The following is a 26,320-nucleotide window of genomic DNA, read 5'->3' on the forward strand; positions in this document are numbered from 1 at the left end:
AATAAGAAAGGAGCATAGTGGGAGGCTAGAAAGAGAAAATACCTGTAAGGATTTGTGTTCCAGTGGTCAGAATTCTATATCAGAGATGGCAAGATACATAGAATTCCTGTCACACAGACTAAAGACTGTCAGATAATAATGTAGTACTACATAGTCTCCACTGTAGTATTCTGGGTTACAGTTAGAGTGAACTTCACCAAAAATACATGTCCCTACAAATCCCAATGTCACATCTAGAACAATAGGTGTATGAAGTAGGATCATATGAGTTTCCTGTTATAGTGGCAGAGGACTAGACAGATAGCTTTTTGAAGTCTCTTCTAATTCTAAAGATGTGTGATTCTCTGTGCTTTGATTCTTTTTGTTGAATTCACAGTTATTTTACTAATATGGTTCTTGGTTAGATGGTCAGGTTGTCTACCCCAGTTTTCTTCTCACCACCTGCCCTTCCTGGAACATACTGATTCTTCACCCTAAACCAACTACCTCCAGCACATTCTCACTATACCCACTGAATACAATCACTGAGTCAAATAAAATACCCCAATTAGTGCCTTCAAATTTCTACATGAGCTCATTCCATTCTTTCTTTTACACATCTCCCAGTATTATCCTACTGCTGTCTACTTCTCCCCAGACAACCTGTTGCATTGGTCTCAATGAATACTTTTTTGGAAGAAAATCTCTATCTCGAATAAAAGCCAGTGAGGTTAAATGTGTGTTCAGGCATTTCCCTTTGACCTAGGAAGAAAGTTTTTTGGGTTTGTTTTTTACTTTGAGTTGTCCTAAAACATGCTGCTCTGGAATTTGCTGGATTAAATATTGTGGAAATTGTTTCAGTGACAAGTCACCCCCAGGAATAGGATACTCAGGAAACTGGGGGTGTTCTATTGTTGATTTAGTATTTCAAATACTTTGGTCTTGGTCAAATATATTTACAATTTAATGAGATTATTAATGCTGAGAAGACAAGACTTGATTCATTTGCTAACGTCTGCATTACCAGTGGCCTAGATAATATAACTTCTGGGATAGTAAAATGTTTAAGATTCTTACCACATAGATCAGGAACTGCCAGCCAACAAAGTAATACTGGACTGTTCTTGCAGAGATAGACTGATTTCTATCTGGAGCAAAGTTCACCAATAAATATGTTCCCGCAAATGCCAATGTCATACCTTTAAATAAAATTGAAAAGACAAACCAAGTTGAAAAGGGATATTTGAGCCTTTTCATCAATGCAAACATTACCTGCAGATGGAGAATTACTTATAAAACTGCCTATAGTCCCTCCTTATTAAAATACAATGCATCAGGGGCACCTTGGTGGCTCAGTTGTTAAGTGTCTGCCTTCAGCTGAGGTCATGAACCCAGGGTCCTGGGTTGGATCCCCACATCTGGCTCCCTGCTTGGCAGGAAGTCTGCTTCTCCCCTCCCTCTGTTTGTGTTCCCTCTCTCACTGTGTCTTGCTCTCTCTATCAAATAGATAAATAAAATCTTAAAAAATAATAAAATAAAATAATTCATCAAGCCATCCCTAGATAGCATTGTGCATTCACTTGATGACATTGTCTTTAAAAGGAGGATAAGGGCCAGGGAAAGGATGGGGTGGGTCATAACTTCTGATTTTTCTTTGTTGTTCCAGATGAATCCTAGCCTCTTCAGAAAACCTTTCCCCAAAGGTGGGAAAGATCAGAACACGTGTATTTGGACACATGAAAACATATGCAAGCTGGTTGTTTCTATGTGGACCAGTAAGTGCATGATAGATCTAGATCCATCAGAGCCCAGAGAGTAGGGAAGTCCACCACCGGATGACCTGATGATCTACTCTGTACTTCCTCATCTTTGAAGCCTTTACACACACACACACACACACAATTTTACGCTTTGAAACTGGTAAAAGATCACTTTCATTCATCACTGCCATGTTTTGAAGTCCTTTTAGCAGAAATAATAAAGGTGAGTGTTGGCTTTGCTAAAAGATTTATTTCATTCCATTTAGAATCTAGAATTCTAGGGGTAACTTAGTAAAATATCCACATTATAAACCTATGTAAAGAATGTGTTACTGTCATCCTTTTCACAGTACTTAAAATAATGGGAAGGAATCTGTGTGGGAAGAGAGGTCACGTAAAGAGGAGTAAAGGGGGGCCTTGACATTCCAAATAACACTGAAAACTGCTTATTTACTAATAATCGGCAGAGGAAAAACTGAGGTAAGTAGGATTTTTCAGACAGCACCCTTGAAAACCCAATTCAACTGGTTTCATCACTAAGGTCAGCATTGCTGTGTGTGTAATTTACAACCAGCATTGACTCCAACCTGAAGCAATCTGGTTTATCTATAAAATCTCACAACTGGAAGACACCAACTTCCTACTCCTCTTAACCAATGATTTAAGGTTTTGAACTCTTATTTCTGAGAACAAACAGCATTTGGCTCTTCACAAAAGCTAGATGATAGCTTTCAAGGTATTGTAGAAACTATAAAATAACCTTCCTCTAATGTAAGAGCTTACTTTGTAATACTTTGTGAAGGCAGAAATTATACACAAATTTTTTTTTTTCGCTTCAATACTATTTTGTTATTTTTTCAGCATTGTTATTCTCCCCCCCGAATACATTTCCCCCCTGAATACATTTCCCCCTGAATACATAAATGAACAGCTCACACATCTTCACGTTTGTCTGGCATATTCCTTCATATACATAAATTTTTAAAACTACTTCTACCGAGAATTTTAAAAATGAAAAAACCCAACATATATTATTAAGCATTGCAATAAAAGGAAAAGAATAAATTTTACAGGTACCCAAGAACTTGGGCAAAACTACTGGTCAGCCCCACCTCTTCTTTGGAGAAGAAAAAAGATCTTATAATTGTTCAATATAGGGTTGCTAGGAGGATGGGATTCTAAAAAAAAAAAAACCAAAAAAACAGATTTCTAAACTTGGTATGGTGATGTAGAATAAATGGATTGAATACAACTTAAAAATCTTGGAGACTTCCAAGCTTACTTTTGTGAAATCCAAATTTCTTATTTTTATTGAGTTCCTCTGCCAGTGATTTTTTAAAAAAAATCTCCACTAACTGTATCTAGTGTCCTTACATTTCTTTATTTTAAAATTGAGTTTTGATTGGGTAACATGAGCATATGGTAAAAAATTCAAAAGACACACAAGGGTTGTAAGTAAAAAGGTAAATCTCTCATACATCCTCATGGCCCACTAGTTCCCCTCCTGGAAATTAATACTGCCACCAATTCTTTGATTTCCCTTTTCAGAGGTGTTTTATGCTGGTGTGTGAGAGAGAGCACGCATTTGAGTTTCCTACACAAATGGCAGCATATTACATACCCTCTTCTGTACCTTGCTTTTGTTCTATGTAGCAGAACATCCTGGAGAACATTTCACATCAGTGTATCTAGGGCAGCCTCATTCCTTTTAAATCAGCATGATGTCCCATTCTCTGGAGGGAGTGTTATTTAACTTAACTTTCCTACAGGGGGTCCCTGTTTCCCATCTGCTTCCACATTTGCATACTCTGCCCATTTCTACCAATATAGATCTTCAGTGGGTTTCAAAACTCCTTGAAAACAAATAAAATGACTCACGATTTTGCCATTATACTTTTAAAGTCCTTCTGCACGTGCCTTATATCACCGGAGCCCCATTTCACTGTGGGTCTACTTAATGAGTCTAGGGCAGATCAATAGGTCACCCATTGTTTCTTCTTAATAACTTTAATTTCAGCTTCCTCTGACAATTACAGAGGTAGTTCCAGAGAACGGCTGTTACATGTTTGTTTACGGGGTGTCGTTTGTATTTGTCTGTGTGACTCACAGTCTCCTTTATGGATCACGTGCCCAGGTTTCCTGAGTGTTTAAAAGTGTTGAAGACACTCATTAGCAGCTCCTTATATAAATTTCCTTAAAATGCATTTATACCCCATATTTTTCTAAAAGTGGTATGAGATGTCTTTTCCTAATATTTTTATCTCAGTAAAGCCACAAATATTCTTTCTTTGGAAAGACACAGGTCTCTACATTAGAAAACTTGCTAGTTTACCTTCTACTGGTCCGTTTGCCCAAGAGAGTCATCTAGAAACACTAACATACTCAAGGAGGGGAAGCTGCACTTGGTCTGCTCTTTGCCCACATAAATGATTAAATTCCAGGTCAAAACTTAGATCATGAAAGTCTAAACCACGCTGAAACTGCCCCCACAGAATTCAAATTTCACTGCTGCTTGCCGGCTGCAAAGGCTTAGGCATGTTATTTATCTCTCTGTGACTTAGTCTCTTCCTCTCCAGGTACAAATTAATTGCCACACCTGCTAGATTCCAGGAATTTGGTTGGACAAGAAGAGCTGACTGGATTTGAAGGTTCACCTGGAGGTCTGATGTGACAGAGGGCCCTGACACAGAGCTACCTCAGGATACTGACCACTAGGAGTCCAAAACTATCTCAGTTACGCTTAAAATTTAATTGAAAATTGGCAGCTCTTTCTGCTCATGGGTCCCGTCCTGTGCTATCGTGAAAGCACCTTTTTGCTTGAGGCAGGTCTGAAACCAAAAGAGCCAATCTGTTCTCTCAACCAGAAATGATGTTTGTTTTGGCTAGATCAGTATTCTCAATACTGGCCCTTACCCAAGCTGACCATTTGGTGTGGGAGAAGGAAGGAAAGAGATGGTCCTCATGTCACTATTAATCTCTTGACATTCTATCTGGGGAAACCATTTATAGGTCACTTGAAGTAATCAAGTTACTGGTCTCTGGAGAGTACTGATGAATTGACTTTTTTTTTTTTTTAATGATGATACTATCTGGACTTATGTCAACTAGGATCTCACATTCTATTGGATTTAGTACTTTTGATGACTAAGGGAGAAGAGAGGGGAAAGTACTATATAGGTTTTGGCTGATTGAAGGGGAGAGAAATCTGGAGCTTTTTAAAGGAAAAATAATCATTAAAATAATTTAAAGTTATTAGTCCACTAAGAATCAGATCACAGTCCAAAGCCTGTCATTGAGTTAATAATAGTTGGCGATTCCTTTCAGACATAGCTTTTGTGAGGTCATTTTTTGAGGCTAGTGGTGAAAAGCTTCATAGCCACAGAGCAACATTTGGCAATAAATTAGTTCAGCTTGTTTCCACATGGCCCCAAAATCTTCATTTGTTCCATCATGAAAAACAAACTTTCATTTGCTTGAAGCAGGGAAAAATAAATGATTTTCTTTTGCACATTTTGACAATTTAATTTTTAGCATGCTTGTATGTTAATCTTTTTTTTTTAAGCCACTAAGTACTCTTTTCCCTGTTTGGTTTTAGTCTCTGTAGAGAAGAAAAAAAAAATAGCCTGAATTTTTAGCTCTTTATAGAAAGAGCAAAATTTTCTCAAGGCAACAGCAATACAGACCCAAAGAAAATACCTGTGACTTAACAGATTACTGAGTGAGGTTGGGGAGAAGTCCTTTTCCCCTAGTCTGAAGTTGGGTTATTGCATTTCAGGTCACGATAATGTTGTGACATTGCTGTGGGAGGTGTGGGTAAGGGATGGATGGCTCCCTTGTTTCTTCTTCCTACACCACTAAAGTTAAGAATCGATCACTTGTAACTTCAGTATGAAACGAATGTAACATCAGTTATACAGCCCTACTTAAAAAGCATTAAATTAGGAAAGCAAAAATACCCAACAGGAATTGTGAAAAATATTAGTTGGATTACTGAAGTTTGCAAAGATATCCTAATCAAGGTTTCCTCCTATGAACCACGGGAGGACATGTAGGGGTGGGGGGTTGAGGTAGCAGTGATAACGGTCATAATACGGAACGCTTACTACGTGACAGGCTCTGTTCTAAGAGTTCTGCTTCTGTGAACTCATTTAATCCTACAGAGTAGGTAATATCATCTTCATTTTAAAGGTGAGGAGAAAGAGGAGATGAAGTAACTTCAAAAGGTCACACAGCTGTCACTAGAGACTCACCCTTACCCATCATGTTGTGGTTGTATCAGACTGCCACTATTAGAATACTGGTCTACCACTCACTGGTTACAGGACCTTGGGCAAGTTAGTTAACCTCTCTAAGTATCAGCTCTGTAGATAGGTTGCTCCTACATTTAAATGAGATAGTTCATATAAAACACTAATAGCACCTGGGAAGAGGAACTATTCAGTAAATGTTAACTCTTCTTAAAATAGGAGAAATTAGCAAAGAATCAAAGAGTTAACAGAGGCTTAATTCTTTATATTATCGTTGTCTTTTGGTATGTGTGTATATGTGTGTGTGTGTTTCTTATTGCCAATATTACATTTTTAGTATTACCTCTCAGGAATGAAGTTGATTGCAGAAATGACGACAATTATAGTAACAAGGCTTTATGTGCTTATACAAATTATCCAATTTGATCCTTTGAACAGTCTTCTGTATTTGTCAACAAACTGAGGCCCAGGGAAGTTACATAGTATTACGTGGCCACATAGTTGACAGAAAAAGTCGAATCCAGATTTGAGCCTATGAAAGTGAGTTTAATTTATACCCTTTGATGTTGAGCTAGTTTTAGTAATGTTTTGTTGGTCTTGGGATTTCCAAGTACATAAGCAAATCATCTGCACACATTGATATTTCTATTTCTTCCTTTTCCATAGTTGTGACTTGATTTTTTTCCCTAAGCTGATTGGCAGCAGTTAGAGTGCAGAATTAAGTAGAAACTTACCCTGCCTTTTTATACCTTTGTTAATATTTCTCATGTTAGTTCCTTTGTACATCACCCTCCAAATGCTTAGGAATGGCCCATGCCTGCCCTATCCAGCCAGCAGAACTGACTGAAATGTTCCCGCTCTAAAACGTTCTCTCTGAGTTTCTCAGCTAGAGTAACCTCTATTTATTTTAAGCTAGCGGTTCTCAACTGGGGCTGATTCCATCCCCCAGGGGACATTTGGCAACATGTGATGTCATTTTTGGTTGCTGTATGAGGGCAGACGGTGCTACTGGCATCTGACGGGTAAAGGCGAGGAGGGATCCCGCTGAACACCCTGAAATGCACAGGCCAACCCCCCTCAGTGAAGAATTCTCCAGCCTAAAATGGCAGCAGTGCTGAGGTTGAGAAACCCTCTTCTAAACTAAATCTTCAAGGCATTAAGACACATATTAATTTCTGCTTTTAAAAAACTTACTACTCTATACATTGTATCATTGACTGTATTATTTGAGGGCAGAGATGCCATTGCCATCATCTTTTTATCACCAGTGTTCACAATAATTAGCAAGTCTGCCTACATATCCACCTGTACTACCTCATTAAATGCCTCAGCTTCATTTAAACTCAAGCAACCATTAACTACAAAAGATGACATATGTTAGATAAAATGATTTAGTTTCCTGGAGACATTTGATAAATGAGAAAAGTGATTCAGGACCTAATTTTTTTAATTCGTAAAACTCAGACAAATGCTCATTCTCCTTTCTGATTTCATGCCTCTTCCCCAAATGATTCCATAAGCCGTGATATATTTAAAAAAGAGTACAGAACAATAATATATGTGAAAAGATACAATGCACATATGACTATATTTGGGAAAACATTGTAACTATGACAAATCTGATGATGATGACTAAAAACTCTACTAGCAGAATCTCAAACCAAGGAGGAAGAAGAAGTGAAAACACGTTCAAGACACTGGGCTCAAGGGAAACACAATAAGGGAAAACGAATTCTCAACATACCAAAACTGGAGTCACATTTAAAGCTCAGATTTTACAAAAAATCTGATCTCCTTGGAAGTGAGCAGACATTGCCTTTATTTAAAGTGCCTAAAGTATCATATTTGTTATCGGATGTCAGCAGCAATTCAGAGAGCATTTTGTCAAGGAAGAAAATATGAAGTTCCAGAACTCTTCTCACAAGGGATATTTCCAATAAGAGGAGGAAGACACAACCAACACATGATGGTTTTGCTATATAAGAACAATCTTTCTGTCAGGAAGGTTGCTGTTCTTTTCCACTAGTAGCTGTATTTCTAAATAAAATTTTGAAGGGGGAATGTTCTGTGTTACTTTTGGAAAGAGCGAAATACAAATTAGGTAGTTAATTGGTGCATCTGATTTTTGTGTGGTTTTCATTTTTATGTAGTTCTTCCATGTAACAGTCAAACAAATACAGCATTTGAAGTGGAGTTCCTCTATTAGGTAACACAGATGTTTTCTTGGATTTTATTGGGCTCATGAAAATTTCATAACATTCATAATAATAGTAATGTAAAATAATAATTTACTGTGGCCAATAGCATGAGCCACGGGCATGATGACAACTGATATATTTCATGAGAAGGAGGAGAGGCAGCTCCAGGAAAACACCATTCATCTCCGATTTACCCATTTCAGTAATTTGTCCCGTTTTTCATGCACCTATTTTTTTTATCAATAGTATTATTTGTTTCCTGATTAAGCAGCGCTACAATTACATGAATTAACCAATTACTTACCTAGTAAATCTGAAGCTCTTAAGTTTTCTTTCAGAAACATAACAGAAATAATGGCGCTACCTAGAAAGAAAATGGCCATTAGTGGCTTTTCCAGTATAAAAACATACATTATGTGGTGCTGTTTGAAAGGAGTTAAGCCCTTTGTGTCTTATACGTGGACTAGCTATGTCCTGGTCAGAGGCACCCAGTAGCTGTGGCTGTGAGAACAACTTTCTCTTCCTGGTGCTTGAGGATACATAGAAACTGGCCTGGTTTACAATGGACCAAGGACATTGGCTGAGCTAGTGCCCTGCAGACAGCAATGGCATAATAAAAGCTTACTAAGTAACTAAATGAATAAATGGAAGGAAGGAAGGAAGGAAGGAAAGTAGAGAGGGAGGGAGGGAGGAAGAGAGGGAGAGAGTCAGGGAGGAAGGCAGAAAGAGCGAGAAGAGACGGAACGAAAGAGTGGAAGGAAGGAAGGAAGGAAGGAAGGAAGGAAGGACGTTTTAACTTTAAATCTACACCAGACTGAAACCCATGATTTGCCTTCATCTCCTCTGATAATTCCTATTCTAATGCTACCTCTAAGGAGCCCCAGACTCCTAGGACTCCTGCCATCCCCCACCCCCCACTACACATCCAAAAGGATCTCGGGTTTGCTGGGTCTGAATTTCACCCTCCGTCCAGCCCATCCCCTTTTCTTCAGTCCCGTGTCCCTGGGCTGCTCAGGCCAGCTTCACCTCAGGCTCAGACCTCCGTCTCCTGCCACTTTACTCACCATATTTGTTCTTGATCTCTTTTATATTCTACGCCCATCCTTACTCAAATCATCAGAATTCCCAGAAACACCGTTTAGTTTCATTCTAAAGGACTTTGATTTGTGTTCTCCCCTTTGCAACTCTGCCTCCATTCTTGTGACCAGCTCTTGACTCAAGAATCACCTCTGGATTCTCCTAGACCGATGACCAAACCACCCTTTTGTGTACTTACTCCCTGCAATATAGCTTTCTTATTAAACCGAAGGTTTATTTGCCTGTCTCCCCTCAAAGACCATCAGTTCCCTTGACTCTGAGATATGTCTTCTAAGATCTCCTGGGTCTGCCTAGCACACAAAGAAGAGAGTTTGTGGGATCTCTGCCCTGCTATTTGCTGGCCCTCATGGCATAAGATCCTCTTTCCCATGACTGATGCTACTGAACCCTCAACCTTCAGCGAGCCATGACCTACTATGGCATCAGGTTATATAGGATATGTTGAATCTCTTTGAATTTCCTCTCATGGAGCCATTCCTCTGTGAGTAGAGGCTTGGGAAAATCCAAACTTGCAATAATACAAAATAATACACAACATAATTTGTATTTAGATTTTTAAGTTAAAAACAAATTTAATTAAATTTGGGGGAGGGGCAGAGGGAGAAGAAGAGGGAGAATCTTAAGTAGGCGCCACACCCAACATGGAGCCCAATGTAGGGTTTATCTCACGACCTGAGATCATGACCTGAGCCAAGGTCAAGAGTAGGATGCTTAACCGATGAAGTCAACCAAGCGCCCCTGTATTTTAAATTTTTAACAGAAATTGTTAGCGATGTTTTTAAGTTGATTTTTTTAAAGTAAAAATATACAGAAGAAAAGTCATCATAAAAATAACTCATCATCTAGAGAAAACTGCTGTTAATATGTTGGCGTGTTTATTTTACCTTAGTTGAGATAAAATTGTAATGCAAATTTTTTTTCAGTTTCCTTAGTTAGCATATTATTACACTTGCCATGTCACTTAAAATTCTATATAGATAGAAATTTTAATGAGTCTGTATAATAATTCATTAAATCAGTTAAATTTGAATATCACTATATTTGGTATTCTAACAACTGATTTAAAACAAAACCACACCAGAAGCCCCCATTCAAGATAAGCTGGGATTCTCTCATGCTTTCTCCATCTTTTTCTCAACTAGCTCTCTTATTCAAGCTGAGCTGTGTCCTTGCAAACTTCTCCTGGGCGAGTTATTTATCGGAATGGATGTTTTACACAGAATAAACAGAGCATGGAAAACATTCGCCAAGCATGAATTTAATTGGGTGGTGTGGCTTACAAACACTAAAGCAATGTTTTCCGTACAGACACATAGCCCATTATATTAAGAATTGAGTTTGGGACAGGTGTAAAAACATCGGAAAATTTTCCATTTCATATTTGAACCAAAACAATTCAGGGAAACTAGTTTCATATGTTAGGGAATTAGAGAAGGTATCAAAACCAAGACCCCGTTCGCATCCCATCACTGACTCCCTGTGTGATTACATAAGGAATGTGTCCAAGTGGAGAGAGGTAGATTAATAAGAAATAGGTGAAGAGTCACTACTAACACATGCCACAAGTATTCCGTGACAACAATCCTTGAGACTACTGCCTCACAGCAAATGAGTCCAGGGAGAAGGGAGACATGGTTTACCCAGAATGGGGACAACTTAGAGCTGGTGGGAGATACAGAGACAATGTACTCCAGGTCCTAAACATGGTATTTGGGAGGTAGGTCCACAGAAGTGGTCTGTTTATTCACTGATCCATTCATTTAACAAACATTTGTATTATAGCACAACTGTAACCAAAGCTCACATTTCCTCAACCCTGGTCCAGGGCTCTTGCACAGACACTACACTCCATTGCCTCCCTGGAAGGGAGAACAGCATTGTTCTTCTCTTCTCGCTGCTAAACCAGTTTTGTAAATAATTTCACTTTTAGAAGGGATGGGGGAATTGCTCTGTAGGGGACAATTTCATTGCTAACAAGGGACAGGATTGGTAACAATAAACTTGAAATATACCATATGCACGAAATGATATCAATTGCCATAAAAGTTGTCAGCATTTTATGAACATAAATATGCTACTTTTACTCTCTGAAAGATCTTATGTCTAATATACTTCTGTACTCATTGTTTTTGTTTAAGAGAATGTGAACTTTTCTACAAAATTGTTAGATGAAAGAATTAGATTTTTAGTTTTATTTATCTAGCGAAGGAAGTGATAAAAAAGAACATTCTGTTAAGAAACACAATTCATTTATCTTTCAAAATATGGTTAAAATGAGAGCTGTGCTGTGCAAAAAGACAGTATCTGAGCAACAGCTTATAACATGACTTCTAAGGGGAGCAGTAAATTTTTAAAATGAGAAAAAATAAATAATCTGAAATGTGCCATGTATATATTTGCAATCAGAGATTTGTCAAGCTCAACCCTGTCTCATTGCTGCTGTAACAACCACTACTGCCTAGTAAACACCTAGGAAGAGGAAAGAACTACTCTGCTTTTACTCCTATAGTAAAAGTTAATATTCGGAAATAGAGCATTTCAAGACCAATAGTTTAAAAAGCATTAACACAGACCACAGTTGTGAATTAAACAGATTTGTGCTAGGTGTGATTAAACTATAGTGACTACTGAGCATTCACTTTAGCACTCATGGTTTTGTGTAGATTTTTGACTGGGGGTGTATTTGGGCGGAGGTTCAAGAACCCTTTTCCGTTCTGGCCCTCATATGGACGCAGACCGAAACAGAGTGCTCACAGACAGGTCTATGAAGAGCGTATCTGTGGGCACTTGGGGTTGAATTCATGACACGGTGTCACACAGGGACTCCAGAGCCAGACACTGAACCCCAATGAACATAATGCATTAAAAAAGAAAAAGTGAGAGGTAGCATTTGTAAGATAATATACCAAAATTTAAACAGTGGTTATGTAGAACTTATGGTGGGGAAAAAAAAAGACACCAGGAATATTTTCTGTAAGGGGAAAAAATAAGAAAGCTTCTAGTACTTTCTCTGGTACAAAATGGTGTTCCCATGAGGCATTTTATTAATGTATTCACTAGGCCTTAAAGTTCTAATGCTTCACTGTCAGGAAGACTCTCAACAATTATAGGACAGTCAACTATTCTATTTTTAGCCATTCAGGTGTCACTCAGATCAGCAATCAGAATGGAGGTCCTTGGGGCACCTGGGTGGCTCAGGGGGTTAAAGCCTCTGCCTTTGGCTCAGGTCATGATCCCAGGGTCCTGGGATGGAGCCCCAAATCGGGCTCTCTGCTCAGTGGGGAGCCTGGTTCCCCCGCTCTGTCTGCCTCTCTGCCTGTGACCTCTCTCTCTCTCAAATAAATAAAAAATATCTTTAAAAAAATATTTTAAAAAAATATAAAGAATGGAGGTCCTTTCCAGTCAAGGTTGACACGGAGAAGCTTACATGAGGGAATTCTGAATCAGGTTACCAGATGAAAACAGATTAAGGCCAAGCAAGATTCTGGTGGCTTCTGCTGAACCAAGTCTAGATGTGGGGGAGGGTGCCAGTTCCAGCGGTAGCCACGTGCCCTGGTGTTCAGCTTCATAACGCTCCCCGAAATGAACGCCAAGTTTGTTTGTCTTTTCTCTGCCTCCTCTATAACATCTCAGAGACTTTGTCCAAGGACTGGCTGTTATTATGGAAGAGTTATTTCACTTAACATGGTCAAGGGTTGACGCTCTAAGATCCATAGCAGGCCACAAGTGAAAGAAAAAGATAACTGTAAAATAATCTGGGGCATGGGAATTCAGAAAGGTCACATGAACTTGATTTGGGTTTCTTCTGTAATAACTGCTATAGGAATTAATAAATCAGAAGTTAAGCATCATATTTCTATATGTTAACAATAAAACTCATAGGTAGATTTTTACAGGTGAGTTTAGATCTCTGTGTCTGAAGAATAGAGAACTGAGGACTCCATTTTTACATTTATATGTGTAATTTTAGCTCTTGTTTTCTAAATATTTTATTTATTTATTTGACAGAGAGAGTGATCACAAGTAGGCAGATAGGCAGGCAGAGAGAGAGAGGGAGAGAGGAGGAAGCAGGCTCCCTGCCAAGCAGAGAGCCCAATGTGGGGCTCGATCCCAGGACCCTGAGATCATGACCTGAGCTGAAGGCAGAGGCTTAACCCACTGCACCAGCCTGGCACCCCTTAACTCTCTTTTTGCTAAAGGTTTAACAGTACAGAAGAGTTTGATTACTATTTAATGTGTCATACTATGGCACTTAAAAATATTTTGTTCACATTTACTACTTCTCATTTTTTACCCTTTATGACAACTTAATTTTTAAAATCTTTTAAAATACTTTATAATTGACAGACATTACAATATAATGATTTGATATTTGTATTTGGGGTTTCCCCTCTTTTTCTAAATTTTATATATTTATTTGGGGGGGGGGAGTATGCACACACGAGTGGGGGAGGGGGAGATGGAGAAGCAGATGCTCTGCTGCTCAGGGAGCCCAAAGCGGGGCTCGAACACAGGACCCAGGGATCATGACCTGAGTGGAAGGCAGAAGTTTAACTGATTGAACCACCCAGGCACCCATGGATTTTTGTTTTTGTTTTTGTTTTTATTTTTTATTGAAGTATAACTACATACAGTGTTATATTAGTTTCAGGGATACAATGTAATGATTCAGCAATTCTGTGCATTTCTCAGAGCTCATCAAGGTTAGTGTACTCTTTTAAAATTTAATTTTTTGAGTATAGCTGACACACAATCTTACATTAGTTTAGGTGTCCAACTCAGGGATTTGACAGGTTTATACATTATGCTATGTTCACCCCAAGTGTAGCTACCATCTATCCTTTTACTTCATTATTACAATAAACACTATATTCCTTATGTTGTGCCTTTTACTCTCATGTCTTACTCATTTCATAACTGGAAGCCCGCTTCTCCCACTCTTTTTCACCCATTTTGCCCAACCCCCACTCCCTCCCCTCAGAACCACCAGTTTGTTCTCCCTATGTATAGGCCTGATTCTGCTTGTTCTTTGTTTATGCATTTTGTTTTTTTAGATTCCACTTGTGGGGATTCCCTTAAGTATCCCTAAAAATATTGAGCATCGTTTCATGTCTGTTGGCCATCTGTATGTCTTCTTTGGAAAAATGTCTATTCAGGTCCTCTGCCTATTTTTTAATTGGATTGTTGTGGGTTTTGGTGTTGAGCTCTTTATACATTTTGGATATTAACCCCTCATTGGATATATCATTTGCAAGTATCTTCTCCCATTCGGTAGGTTGCCTTCTTGTTTTGTTGATGGTTTCTTTCACTGGGCAAAAGCTTGGTTTTTTATGTAGTCCCAACAGTTTATTTTTGCTTTTGTTCCTCTTGCTTTAGAAGACATAACTAGAAAAATTTTTCTACAGCTGATGTTAGAGAAATTACTGCCTATGTTTTCTGGTAGGATTTTTATGGTTTCAGGTTTCACACTTAGGGTCTTTAATCCATTTTGAGTTTATTTTTGTGTGTGGTGTCGGAAAGGGGTCCAATTTCTTTCTCTTACATGCAGCTGTTCAGTTTTGTGAGCGCCATTTATTGAAAAGACTGTATATTCTTGCCTCCTTTTCATAGACTGACCAAATAAGCATAGGTTTATTTCTGGACTCTGTTCTATCCCATTGATTGATGTGTCCTTTTTTGTGCCAGTGCCATATTGTTTTGGTGACTACAGCTTTGAGTATACCTTGAGATTTGGGACTGTGATCCCTCCAGCTTTGTCTTTCTCTCAAGACTGCTTTGTTATTTAGGTTCTTTTGTGGCTCCATATAAATGTTGGGATAGTTCATTCTAGGTCTATGAAAAATGCTGGTATTTTGATTGGGATTGCATTACTTCTGTCGCTATTTGACAGATTGCAAAATGATCACCACATTAAGTCCAGTTAACAACAGTCACCAAATATAATTACAGAATATTTTTTTCTTATAATGAGAACTTTTAAAATTTACTCTTAACAACTTTCAAATATGCAATGCAGTTTTATTAGCTATAGTTGCCATGGTGTGTATGTTACATTCCATGACTTATTTATTTTATAACCGGAACTTTGTACCTTTTGACTTCCTTCACCCATTTCACCTATCCCCCCTTCCCTGCCCCTGGCAACCACCAGTCTGTTCTCTGCATCTATAAGCTTGGTTTTTTGTTTTTTGTTTTTGTTTTTTTTTTAGATTTCACATAGAAGTGAGATCATATGGTATTAGTCTTTCTTTGACTTATTTCACTTAGCAGAATGCCCTCAAGGTCCATCCATGTTGTCACAAATGATAAGATTTCATTCTTTTTCATGGTTGAATAATATTCCATTGTGTATTAATACCTTATTTTTCTTTATTAACCCACTGATAGATACCCGGATTATTTCTGTATCTTACTTATTGGAAATAATCCTGCAATGAACATGGGGATGCATTTATCTTTTAAAGTCACTGTTTTTGTTTCTTTAGATAAATATCCAGAAGCAGAATTGCTGGATAATATGGTAATTCTATTTTTAAGTTTTGAGGAATCTCCATATTGTTTTCCAAAGTGACTACACCAATTTACCTTATCACCAATACTGCACAAGAGTTCTTTTCTTCCCCACATCCCTACCAACACTTGTTACTTCTTATCTTTTGATGACAGCCATTCTAACAGGTCAGGTGATAGTGCACTGTGGTTTTGATTTGCCATCCCCTACTGATTAATGGTGTTCAGCATCTTTTTACATGCTCATTGGGAATCTGCATGTTTTCTTTGAAAAGAGTCTATTCAGAGCCTGTGCCCATTTTAAAATTGGGTCATTTGTTATTTTCGCTATTGAGTTATGTGACTTCTTTATGTATTTTGGAAGCTAATGCCTCATTAGATATATAGTGGGCAAGTATTTTCTCCCTTTGAGTAGCTCGCATCTTCATTTTGTTGATAGTTTCCTTTGCTGTGCAGAAGCTTTTTAGTTTGACATAGTCCCACCTGTTCATTTTTGCTTTTGTTGCCTTTGCTTTTGGTGTCGAATCAAAAAAAAAAAAAAAAAAAAAAAAAAAACATGCCAAGCCCAGTGTCAAGGGGCTTACTGTCTACATTTTCTTCTAGGAGTTTTGTAGTTTCAGGTCTTAGATTCAAGTCTTTAATCCATTTTGAGTTAATTTTTGTGTAAAATAGTGGACCCGTTTCATTCTTCTGCATGTGCCTGTGCAGTTTTCCCAATACCATTTGTTGATGAGAGTGGCCTTTCTCCAATATATATTCTTGGTTCCTTTGTAGTAAATTAATTAAACATAAATTCCTGGGTATATTTCTGGGCTCTCTCTTTTGACCCGTTGATCTGGGTCTGTTTTTATGACATACCATACAGTTTTGATTACTATAGCTTTGTAATGTGGTTTGAAACCAGGGAGCATGATGCCTCCCGCTTTGTTCTTTCTTAAGATGCTTTGGCTATTTGGAGTCTTGTGGTTCCAACAATTTTCGAATTGTCTTTTCTAGCTCTGTGAAAAATGCCACTGGAATTTTAATAGGGATTGCATTGAACCTGTAGATTGCTTTGGGTATGGACATTTTAACAATATGAATTCTTCCAATCCTGGAGCACAGACTATCTTCCCATTTATTTGTTTCTTCTTCCATTTCTTTCATCAGTGTCTTATAGTTTTCAGTGTACAGGTCTCTTACCTCCTTGGCTAAATTTACTCCTAGGTATTTTATTCTTTTTCATGCAATTGTGACTATTCCTCAAAAGGCAAATTTAACCCTGAACTAAAATGATCAATTACACTTTATTCAACTCTGGTATGGATATAATATTCTTATCTGATTCAGTTATAAAAAACAAAACCAAAAAACCTTTGGTCCATGGGTTATGAATTCAAATGTTTAGGGGTCCAATTAGGCAATCCTCTACAGAGGGCAAAATAATGAAGGTGGTGGTTGGGGCAATGAAGGGGGATGGGCTGTGGATGGTAGACTGGTGTGACAAGGGTGGGTTGCTGTAGCTATGAGGACCAGTGACCTAGATTATACAAGACCAGTGAAAGGTGACAGCCGTAATTCAGCCCTAGCCAAATGCAAGTCCAGGACTACCACGTCTGATTCTTTAAGGCAAACCACTTTTTGTGTGTCATGGTCCAATTTTTAAACATGGGAAATTAGTTTATAGTCTTTCAAAGCACTGTTTAAGCCAAACAAAACACAGCAAAGTTCAGATCTGACCTACAGGACACCAGTTTTTGGAATCTCATCTAGCCCACAGTGAACATTTCATCAATTTTCATTTAGTGTCATCCAATTTTTTGTTTAACCTCTATGATCTGAAGAGAAACTGGGGTATATTTTTACACAATGGGAAAGCAGAAGACAAAGTAGTAAAGGAAACCCTTTTGTAAAAAAATAGTCCCTGACATGAAAAGAACATATTTATATAATAATGCTATAAACAGATCTTCACATGTAAATATCTGGCTTGTGGTTTCTGACCACTTATAATGGCAACTTTATTGCACTGCTAAAAAGTGAACCACGAAAGCACTTTCCCGTCACTCACAATCAAGCTTCAAACATGTGGACATGTTCAGTGTGCTCCCAGGCTCAATCAACTATAACCGTATGGCGGTATTGACTACCCCCAAATTATTATTCCCTCTTAGTTGTAGCATTGTAGGGGGAACATATGTCAATTACAACGTACTCCATGGAGTTTGGATTTGAAAGTCTGAGGATGTGAAGGTTTGAGAAATGTTTCTTTGTAGAGAAAAAAAAAGGTGCTCTACCATATTGGCAGGAATACAAGTGTCAAGTAATTCATGTTAATAAAAAAAATTGCTATTGTCATTTATTGAAGATAGAAATAGAAATAGTTCATAGGTAATTTGTATAATTTCAAATAAGGAAATTCACCTGGATTAAGAGTAATCATTCTTTCATTTCTACATTTTTCTTGACACACATTAGTGATTACACTTGAAAAGACTCCAAAAAAGTAAAAACTCCATTATTGAGAAGATTAACTCTGTATTATAAATTTATATAATAGCGTATTATTTCAGCAGGAGTAATTTCTCTAGAAATATTTATGGCGTCCTCAAAAAATCAGCATGAGTGGGAAAGACCTTACAAATAGAGCTTTTTAGGTTTTAGGGATGCTTTCAGCTGAGTGCATGAGCAGACATAAAATGAGAACTTCAGGGCTTCATCTTGTGCTCTGAAATTTGGGGACAAATCTGCTAAAGCAGACAACCCAGCAAGCCACCAAAAAAAAGGAATATTTCCGACATTAAAATAAATGCCCATGTGCAGTGCCTAGAGGCAGCCGCTGTGGTCTGGAGCTCCAGTGATCTCATCCAGCCTGGCACTAAGCACGGGGCTCCGGAGGTCTGGGAGAATTCGCAGCATCTAGATTCGTGGAATGCTACAGGTCACTTGCTTATTGGTCTGTTTAGGTTTCCTTTCATTTGTTTCTAATAAAAATCTTGGAGACCAAAGTTTCTGCTTGAGATGACTTCTTTAGCGTTCCCAAGGCCTCACCAGGGTTTTCTGGCTACACTATGACCATCGCCTAATGGGTTACAGATACACTTCAGCTCAGAGTTCCATCACAGCACAAGACAGATACATGAAACAACATATATTTCACACCATGGATTTCCACTGGAGCCGAAGCCAGTACGTTGGGGGAAAATGGAGACGGAAAAGCCTTATTGGTCATAGGTCTCATTCTCTCCTCATTTTCTCCATGCAGTTGGCTCTCCAGCCGTCATCTGAATTAGCCCAGTCACACGGTGACTACTTCTCTTAGGAAATTTTTCCAGGGCCAAAGAGATCTTGCTGCTATTGATTCGATCATTCCATGTAAGATTCCAAGTGTTTGATCTCATGTAATTTATCTCAAGCCTAATCTATCCATTACCAGCTTCTAGTCATCTGGGCAAGAATGAAGTAAAATAGCAAGTTTATGTGTCTCATACATTACCGACAGAGCGGCTGCTCGTTCCATACTCGTTTCTTACTTTTATTTCTCAAGTCCTGCCTGAATTTAACTTGGAAGGAGGTGGTATATTCTGTGAACTCTCTTCTGATTACTTTAAGTCAATACACTCAGGGATATTAGAACTGAAAATTGTCATTGGTATTTTCATTATGTTCTGTTTCTCCTACTCTCCTTGCCCCTGCAACAATCTCCTTTGCCACCCCCAGAAAAATTAATTTTATATTGACTAAGGTCTACCATGAATCTCCTTAATTCCATGGGACTTCAATTCTTTTGACTGTTGATGGCTGCATCCTTTTTTTCAATGCTTAAGCAGAGCATAGATACATCATGAAGATGAGGGGGAAAAGGAAAACATTAAATGTAAGGCTTGACTTTGCAGATGCATAAATAATTTAACTTAACCCCCAGAGGACAAGCTTATAAACTTTTAAGCATGTACAGAAGTGAATTTCCATGAGCTCCTTGCAATGAAATGCTCAACTATCATGCTTTTAAGTAAGTGTTTTTGTCTTCTAACACCCTAGAACAGAACATCCTATCCTCATTTTATCAAATTTCAAATTCAAACCAGGTCTACAAAGCTGTGTTATATGATTTCCCTGCACTCTGCTTTCCTGGAGAAAAAAAGATGGAATGCAAGCAGACATACACAGCCATGTCCCCTGGGTCTCAGTTAAATGGTGAGGAAAAGACATTAAGCAGATCATTATGAGAATGACAAAAGTTGACGGAGGGGAAATGTAGGACCAGGACTGCTGGTGGCAGAGTGCACAAAGACACAACGTCTGAGGAAGCACATCGCCTATTTTGTCGATTTGTGTATTTTTCAGGACAATTTTATGACAGGTGGTACCAAAGTGTCCTTTACTAATGACATCACCATACTATAATAATTTCCAGACAAACAGAAATAAAGCAGCACGAGAAAGGCTACCTTTTTCTAGTCACAAAAAGGCACCACATGGACAAGAAGAGGGCCCACGTGGGGTGTTAAGGGAATAGAGAATAAGCCTGTTTAATTTAGTCTAGAAGCCAAGAAAGGCCTTCTGAGGAGGGAAGGATTAGCAGCAGTTTAAAATTTTATTACAAACTGCACAGAATATCCAACTTCTTTCTTTTCACTCGATTTCTGGTATAATAGTTTCTCCAAACACACATTCCCAAATTGCAGCTAGGCCTGAAAGAAATCGGTCCTTCAGCCTCTCTGAAGTCAATTAGCAAGTTCACAAAAGTGCTATGAAGCCAGAGTGAAAAGACATGAAGTCACACACACACCTCAGGCTGCCATGCTTTTCCTCTGACAAATATCTGTGTGTGTTTAATGTATTTTTGTCTTGGTTGGTTATTCAGAAATTCTGGTATTTTCCAACATGTTTTGATAGGTAGCATGTGGAGAGGTCAAAGGGTAATTGCAGTTCAATGGCTGGACCCATGAGCTGCAAGGATCCTACTTTTCCACTCCCTGAAAACTAACTATTACATGGGTAAGAACAATAAAGAGCTTTTCTTAAACTGGCTCCTCCATTTTAGAGAATTTAATCATCAGCCATCTTTTGGGGCTGGGGAACAGATGCCCTTAGAAAGAATAACATGCTTTGTTTCTGAGTGATCATAATTACTGTAAGTCACAGCGACAACCACTAGAGCTGTCATTATGTCAAACACTGTAGTCTGCGTCCAACACTGTTCCTAGGTGTTTGTGTTTATTCTGTTCCTGCCATCCTCATCTCACCAGCACAACTTCTGAGGTAAGAACTCTTTTCTCTCCCCATTTTGCAGATTAGGGATCTGAGGCTTCAACCTGTTGATACTACTTGTGTGAGGTCACAGAGCTTTCCTGCGGCAGAACTGAGATGTCAATCCTAGAGCTGGGCTGTGTGGCCCCAGAGCGTGTGTTCCTGACCACTTACCTGCCCTGTTTTATTGGGACAAATATCCAGCCTAGGCTGTAGACGAAATTGAAAACATCCATTAAGGGGCACCTGGGGGCCCCAGTTGGGAAAGCAAGTGTCCGAGTATGGATTTCGGCTCAGATCATGATCTCAGGGTTGTGAGATCAAGCCCTGTGTTGGGCTTCCTGCTCAGTGCACGCAGAGTCGGCTTGTCCCTCTCCCTCTCTCCTCTTCCTACTCACTTGCTCTATCTCCCTCTCTAAAATAAATAAATAAATACAATCTTTAAAAAAAAAAGAAAGAAAAAGGAAAAACATCCATTAAGCTTTCTTAATTAATGGAAACACAGACACAAGTCAACATCCAGAATTAACCACCTTGCCAGCATAACGAGCGTATTAGTCAGAATGAGCCTTTGGACCGATTTTTCAGTGAGAAAAACAGATTCCAAGTGCAAGGCGACACAAGGATACCAGGGCATTTTCTCCAAAAGCCAGACCCAGGCCTGGGCATTCAAATCTGCCAGGATTATGGCCTGTTACCCAATCCTTGAGACTCAGGCAGGCTGGATAACTCGCCCAAGCCAGGCAGTGGAGATTGGATAATTACTCACGTGAGCATTGCCTTAAGAATTCCTTACAGGGTTTTCTGCAGAACTGCTGTCCTTTGCGGTGCTTCATGTAAAAATGTTGTGTGGTCAGCAGGTTCTGGAAACCTGGCCTACTGCATCTGTCTCTGGGAGACTCACAGTGTGCGTGGGTCTGTCCTGGGCTGAGCCCCGCTGAGCCCTGCCCTCAGGAAACCGGGCTAACATTGAAAATCCAATACGGCAGAGATCTTTCTGATCGTGGAGCTCTTTGTTTCTCAGAACACCTTTGGAGCCACCGGTAAAATAGCGTTTGAGCACTGGCTGCTTCAAGGTGAGCGTGGCAGCGGGGTCAGCAGAACACACGCACACAGAAAGGGAAAGAAAGGACAGACAGGAAGATGGCTGGAGACCGCCATGTGGGAAGAGCCCAAACTGAAAGAGCCATAATGCTTATCATAGTGTTTCTTCTACACGAGTCCTGAGAACAATCTGTTCAACTGAAGTTACAAAGGGAAAAAGAATTTTGATGATTGAAGACAAGACAGAGGGTCTGACATATTAGCAGGCCTGGCATATTGTGTGCAGTGAGATCAGAGCACAGGATGACCTCCATAGGATCTCTCCTTACTTCTGGAAGGGTGAAAGGAACACAGGGTTGGTGCGAACCAGATCACTTAAGCAGAGGAAGGAAGACGAAAGAAAACACTTACTCTACTTTGGAGGTCCAGCTTTTTAAAATTTTCTTTCTTTCTTTTTTTTTTTTTTTTTTAAATAAAAACAACAAAAAAATAGAAGAAAGGCCAGAAAAGAATATGCAAGCTCCCATTCCATCCAAAATACAGTATCTTTTTTGGTCTGTTTTCTTAAAACTCAGAAGGAAGTCTGATTTCTTTCATGAATCTCCCAAGAAATAATAAGAGGAAAAATTCCAGCACAGAAAAACATGGACACTCTTCTGTCTCATCTGTACACAGAGCCATATGATATGGCTATTTTAAAAATTCTTTCCTTTTTTGCTTCAGGTCCTTCAGAGTTTCTAGAATCTTTATAAAGAATCTCAGGGTGGTAACGGTTTGTTCTGGGGAATATTGCCAATCACCAATGGCCCATAACCCACCCAAAACACTTCACAGTAACCTAAATTCAGCTCCGGAATGCTGTGGGAATATTATAAGCATATATTGCTGTTTGCAAAGATTGTAAAGTAGGAAATGGTTTGTATTTGAAGCTATAAGTTTTTTGTCTTTGTTTTTGTTTTTTTTTTTTTACTTCTTTGAATCATTTTATGGGCAGAGAGGGAGGTTGCTGAAAAGGTTCTAACACTGAAATATTAACTGGGGCCAAGAGCACAGAACGAAAAATGCTCTGTAACAATGAGAAAGTCCCATCTGTCAAACCAGTGGGCTCAGAGTTTGAAAGTAGTCCCATCTGTCAAACCAGTGGGCTCAGAGTTTGAAAGTAGGTAGACTGGCCCCATGAGGACTTGGGGAGGACAGGACACTGTCTAAGGTGAGTGAGAAAACTTAAGCTTCTTACTATTAATGGGAGCTTTGAGCAAGTCCGGCCAAGATGAGCAGCTTCACAGGCAGCTTCCCTGAAGGTCTGTGAGGGGTATCCAGGGACCCTTAATCTCTGGTAACTTCCAAATTCTCACTTTAGGTCCCAACAGGGCCTGGCTGTATTTTATTTCTGTGAAATCCCTGATTATTGCAATAAATCCAGCCACACTCCCCTTTCTTTGGGCTAGTTGGAGTAGCTCTCTTTTTCTTGTTCCCAGAAAAAAGGATTACCAGTACCTGGGAGACTCAAGATAAATGGAAAATTTCATTATCATATGGTACACTCAACCCTCCCCAGGTGTCTGTTTATATTCCTGGACACTTTTTTGCCTATTTCATGGAAGCTAAGCATGAAGCAAAACAAGAAATAAAAATGAAAACCAGCTCTAAACATATAGTCATTATGAAGAATAATACAACATTTTTAGAATAATTGGGGCCTGTAGAGGTCCCAAGGTTACAATATAACTAGAACTTTTATCTATTATTTCTCAGATTTTGAGAAGAAAGAAGAAATCCACAATGTCTGTGTACATGGTATGTATAGCAAAGAGAAGATATGCTAAAATTGCTCACTTTATTAGAATGTTAAAGACAGCAATGATTACATAAATGGTGTGCCTATTCAGAGTAATAACAGGATGGCAATTTTACGTGAGCAATTCCTAGAAAGCTGAAAAAGTGTTCTTTGCTAGATATCCTACTACAGTATACCATGAAAATATTTTAAATACAATATTTTGAGTGATTAAGAGGGGGAAACTACTATCAAAATAAATTACATTCTTTTCAAATATATATTATTTTGGTTTAAACTATGCTTTCTTTAAGAATATCATTTTTTTAAGGAGAAATATTAAATTGGAGCATATGAGTGCATCTTACACTTGATCTAGTTGTTAGCAGACAATAACCATCAACTCCTTTCTACTTCAGTGGAGGCTTCAAATTCACATTTAAAAACATGCTGTTGCCATAGCAGCAAATAAAGAGTAAATCTAAAAAGATTTTATTGATTTTAACAAGGCTTAGAAAATTTATTCATCTTTTTAGCAGTGATTTTTGCTCTTTTATTTTTTAGTCTTTAGCAACATCTCATATTCTCTTTTCTAGATATATTTAGTAAATCATAAATTTTGAAAGTAGGTTAATTCTGGCAGTACTATAAAATTACACATTCTTATAGTAATGTAGAATAACCAATATTTAATTGTTTTTTTTAAAAGATATATTTATTTATTTTAGAGGGAGAGTCTGCAAGGATGTGAGCACGTGAGCAGGGGGAGGGGCAGAGAGAGTTTCTTAATAGGCTCTAGGCCTAGGGCGGAGCCCACAGGGCTCCATCCCACAATCCTGAGATCATGAGCTGAACCTAAATCCAGAAGCAGATGCTAAACCAACTGAGCCACCCAGGAGCCCCAATATTTAATTCTTTTTTTTAAAAAAAGGATTATTTAAAGGATTATTTATTTATCTATTTATTTGAGAGAGAGAAATGATGCACAAGCAGAGAGGAAGGGCAGAGGGAGAGGCAGAAGCAGACCCCCATGCCCCACCATTAGTAGGGAATCTGATGCGGCCCCAATCCCAGGATGCTGGGATTATGACCTGGGCTAAAGGCAGAGGCTTAACCGATTGAGCCATCCAGGTGTCCCCCCACACATGACAATATTTAATTCTTAATGTAAAAGAGATACTGAACTATGGAGTCAGGATCAGGCATCAAACACTCTAAGTACATGTAATGTCAGTTTCACATATGAATAAAGCATGATGCATCACAAACGCTTTTAGATAATTCATTGATAATTTAAAAAGCATGATATAACATTTGCTGTTCCTGTTAATTTATTAAGATGCAGATACTGGAAGTCAGGCTTTTCTTTTTAAAAAAGTTAATATTTATTTATTTATTTGACAGAGATCACAAGGAGGCAGAGAGGCAGGCAGAGAAGAGAGAGGAGGAAGCAGGCTCCCTGCCGAGAAGAGAGACTGATGTGGGACTCCATCCCAGGACCCTGGGATCATGACCTGAGCCGAAGGCAGAGGCTTTAACCCACTGAGCCACCCAGGTGCCCCTGGAAATCAGGCTTTTAAACATAAATACTACAGTTACAAAGTGCAGGTTCCTTTATGGGTAAGGGGGCAGCCTGACTGCGGATCAGTGAAGTTAGGGTAATTGTTCTAAGTTAAAGTGCTAAGAAAACAGGAAGTCGACTCTCTTCTCTTACTCATGTGTTGTTCATGTTATATGTGTGTGGATTTTTTTTTTTTTTTTTGCCAATTATTCTGATCTCTAAACATTTGTTTTTGTTAAAACACAGAGAAATGGCTCACCTGTGACAGACATACAGCCTAATGGGGCGATGAGAGTAATGGGAGCAAATCCGTAGGCGGCGAAGTTGCCCATCTCGCCCACAGCCATGAGGGCAGCCCCAACCCACCACAATGCGCTCTTGAAGTAGGGCCTTGGGTGTTCCTGGTGCGCCAATTGGACATGAGAATATTTCTGGAAGTAAATCAGAAAGTAAGTAAGAACATATTCTATCCAATTAAAACTTGCCTTGAACATTTTTGGTCCTATGCATTTGCATCATGGTTTTTAAAATTTACTTACTGATTATTACAGAACAATTATTATGGTTTTCTGCTTGTTCCAAACATATTAACTGCAGAAGTCACTGCCACTGATGGGGGATTTTGTGTGGAAAGGGCCTTCCTTATATAGGAATGTTGCTTAATTCTCATAACTGTAAAATTAGCATTACTAATTGCTCTCCAAAGATGAGCAGTGTGCTAAAGAATTAAGTGCCCTTTTAGTCCACCACACCACAGCACTTCCTTTAGAAGGTCAAAAAAAGTCCAGATGCCAAAATAAACATTGATGAAATGAAAATAATAAGTTACTCAAGAAAACCCCTTGGAAAAGGGATTTCAATGGATGAGTCAAACAGCTACCATAGTAACATAGCAGAGCAGATGCTTTGCTAGT

General features: G+C 38.7%; 1 protein-coding gene across 1 annotated transcript in view; it reads right to left on the reverse strand.

The window, feature by feature from the left end:
- The window catches only part of NIPAL2 (NIPA like domain containing 2), a 71,447-nt gene that overhangs the window by 24,289 nt on the left and 20,838 nt on the right, over nucleotides 1-26,320 (reverse strand). The window contains exons 3-5 of the mRNA XM_059394923.1: nucleotides 25,666-25,837; nucleotides 8,489-8,548; nucleotides 1,057-1,178 (exon numbers count right to left, since the gene is read on the reverse strand). Coding sequence (XP_059250906.1) covers nucleotides 1,057-1,178; nucleotides 8,489-8,548; nucleotides 25,666-25,837 — 354 coding nt within the window. The remainder of the gene's footprint in view (nucleotides 1-1,056; nucleotides 1,179-8,488; nucleotides 8,549-25,665; nucleotides 25,838-26,320) is intronic.

The sequence above is a fragment of the Mustela nigripes genome, chromosome 3 (genome assembly GCF_022355385.1).
Source record: "Mustela nigripes isolate SB6536 chromosome 3, MUSNIG.SB6536, whole genome shotgun sequence".
Taxonomy (NCBI): Eukaryota; Metazoa; Chordata; class Mammalia; order Carnivora; family Mustelidae; genus Mustela; species Mustela nigripes.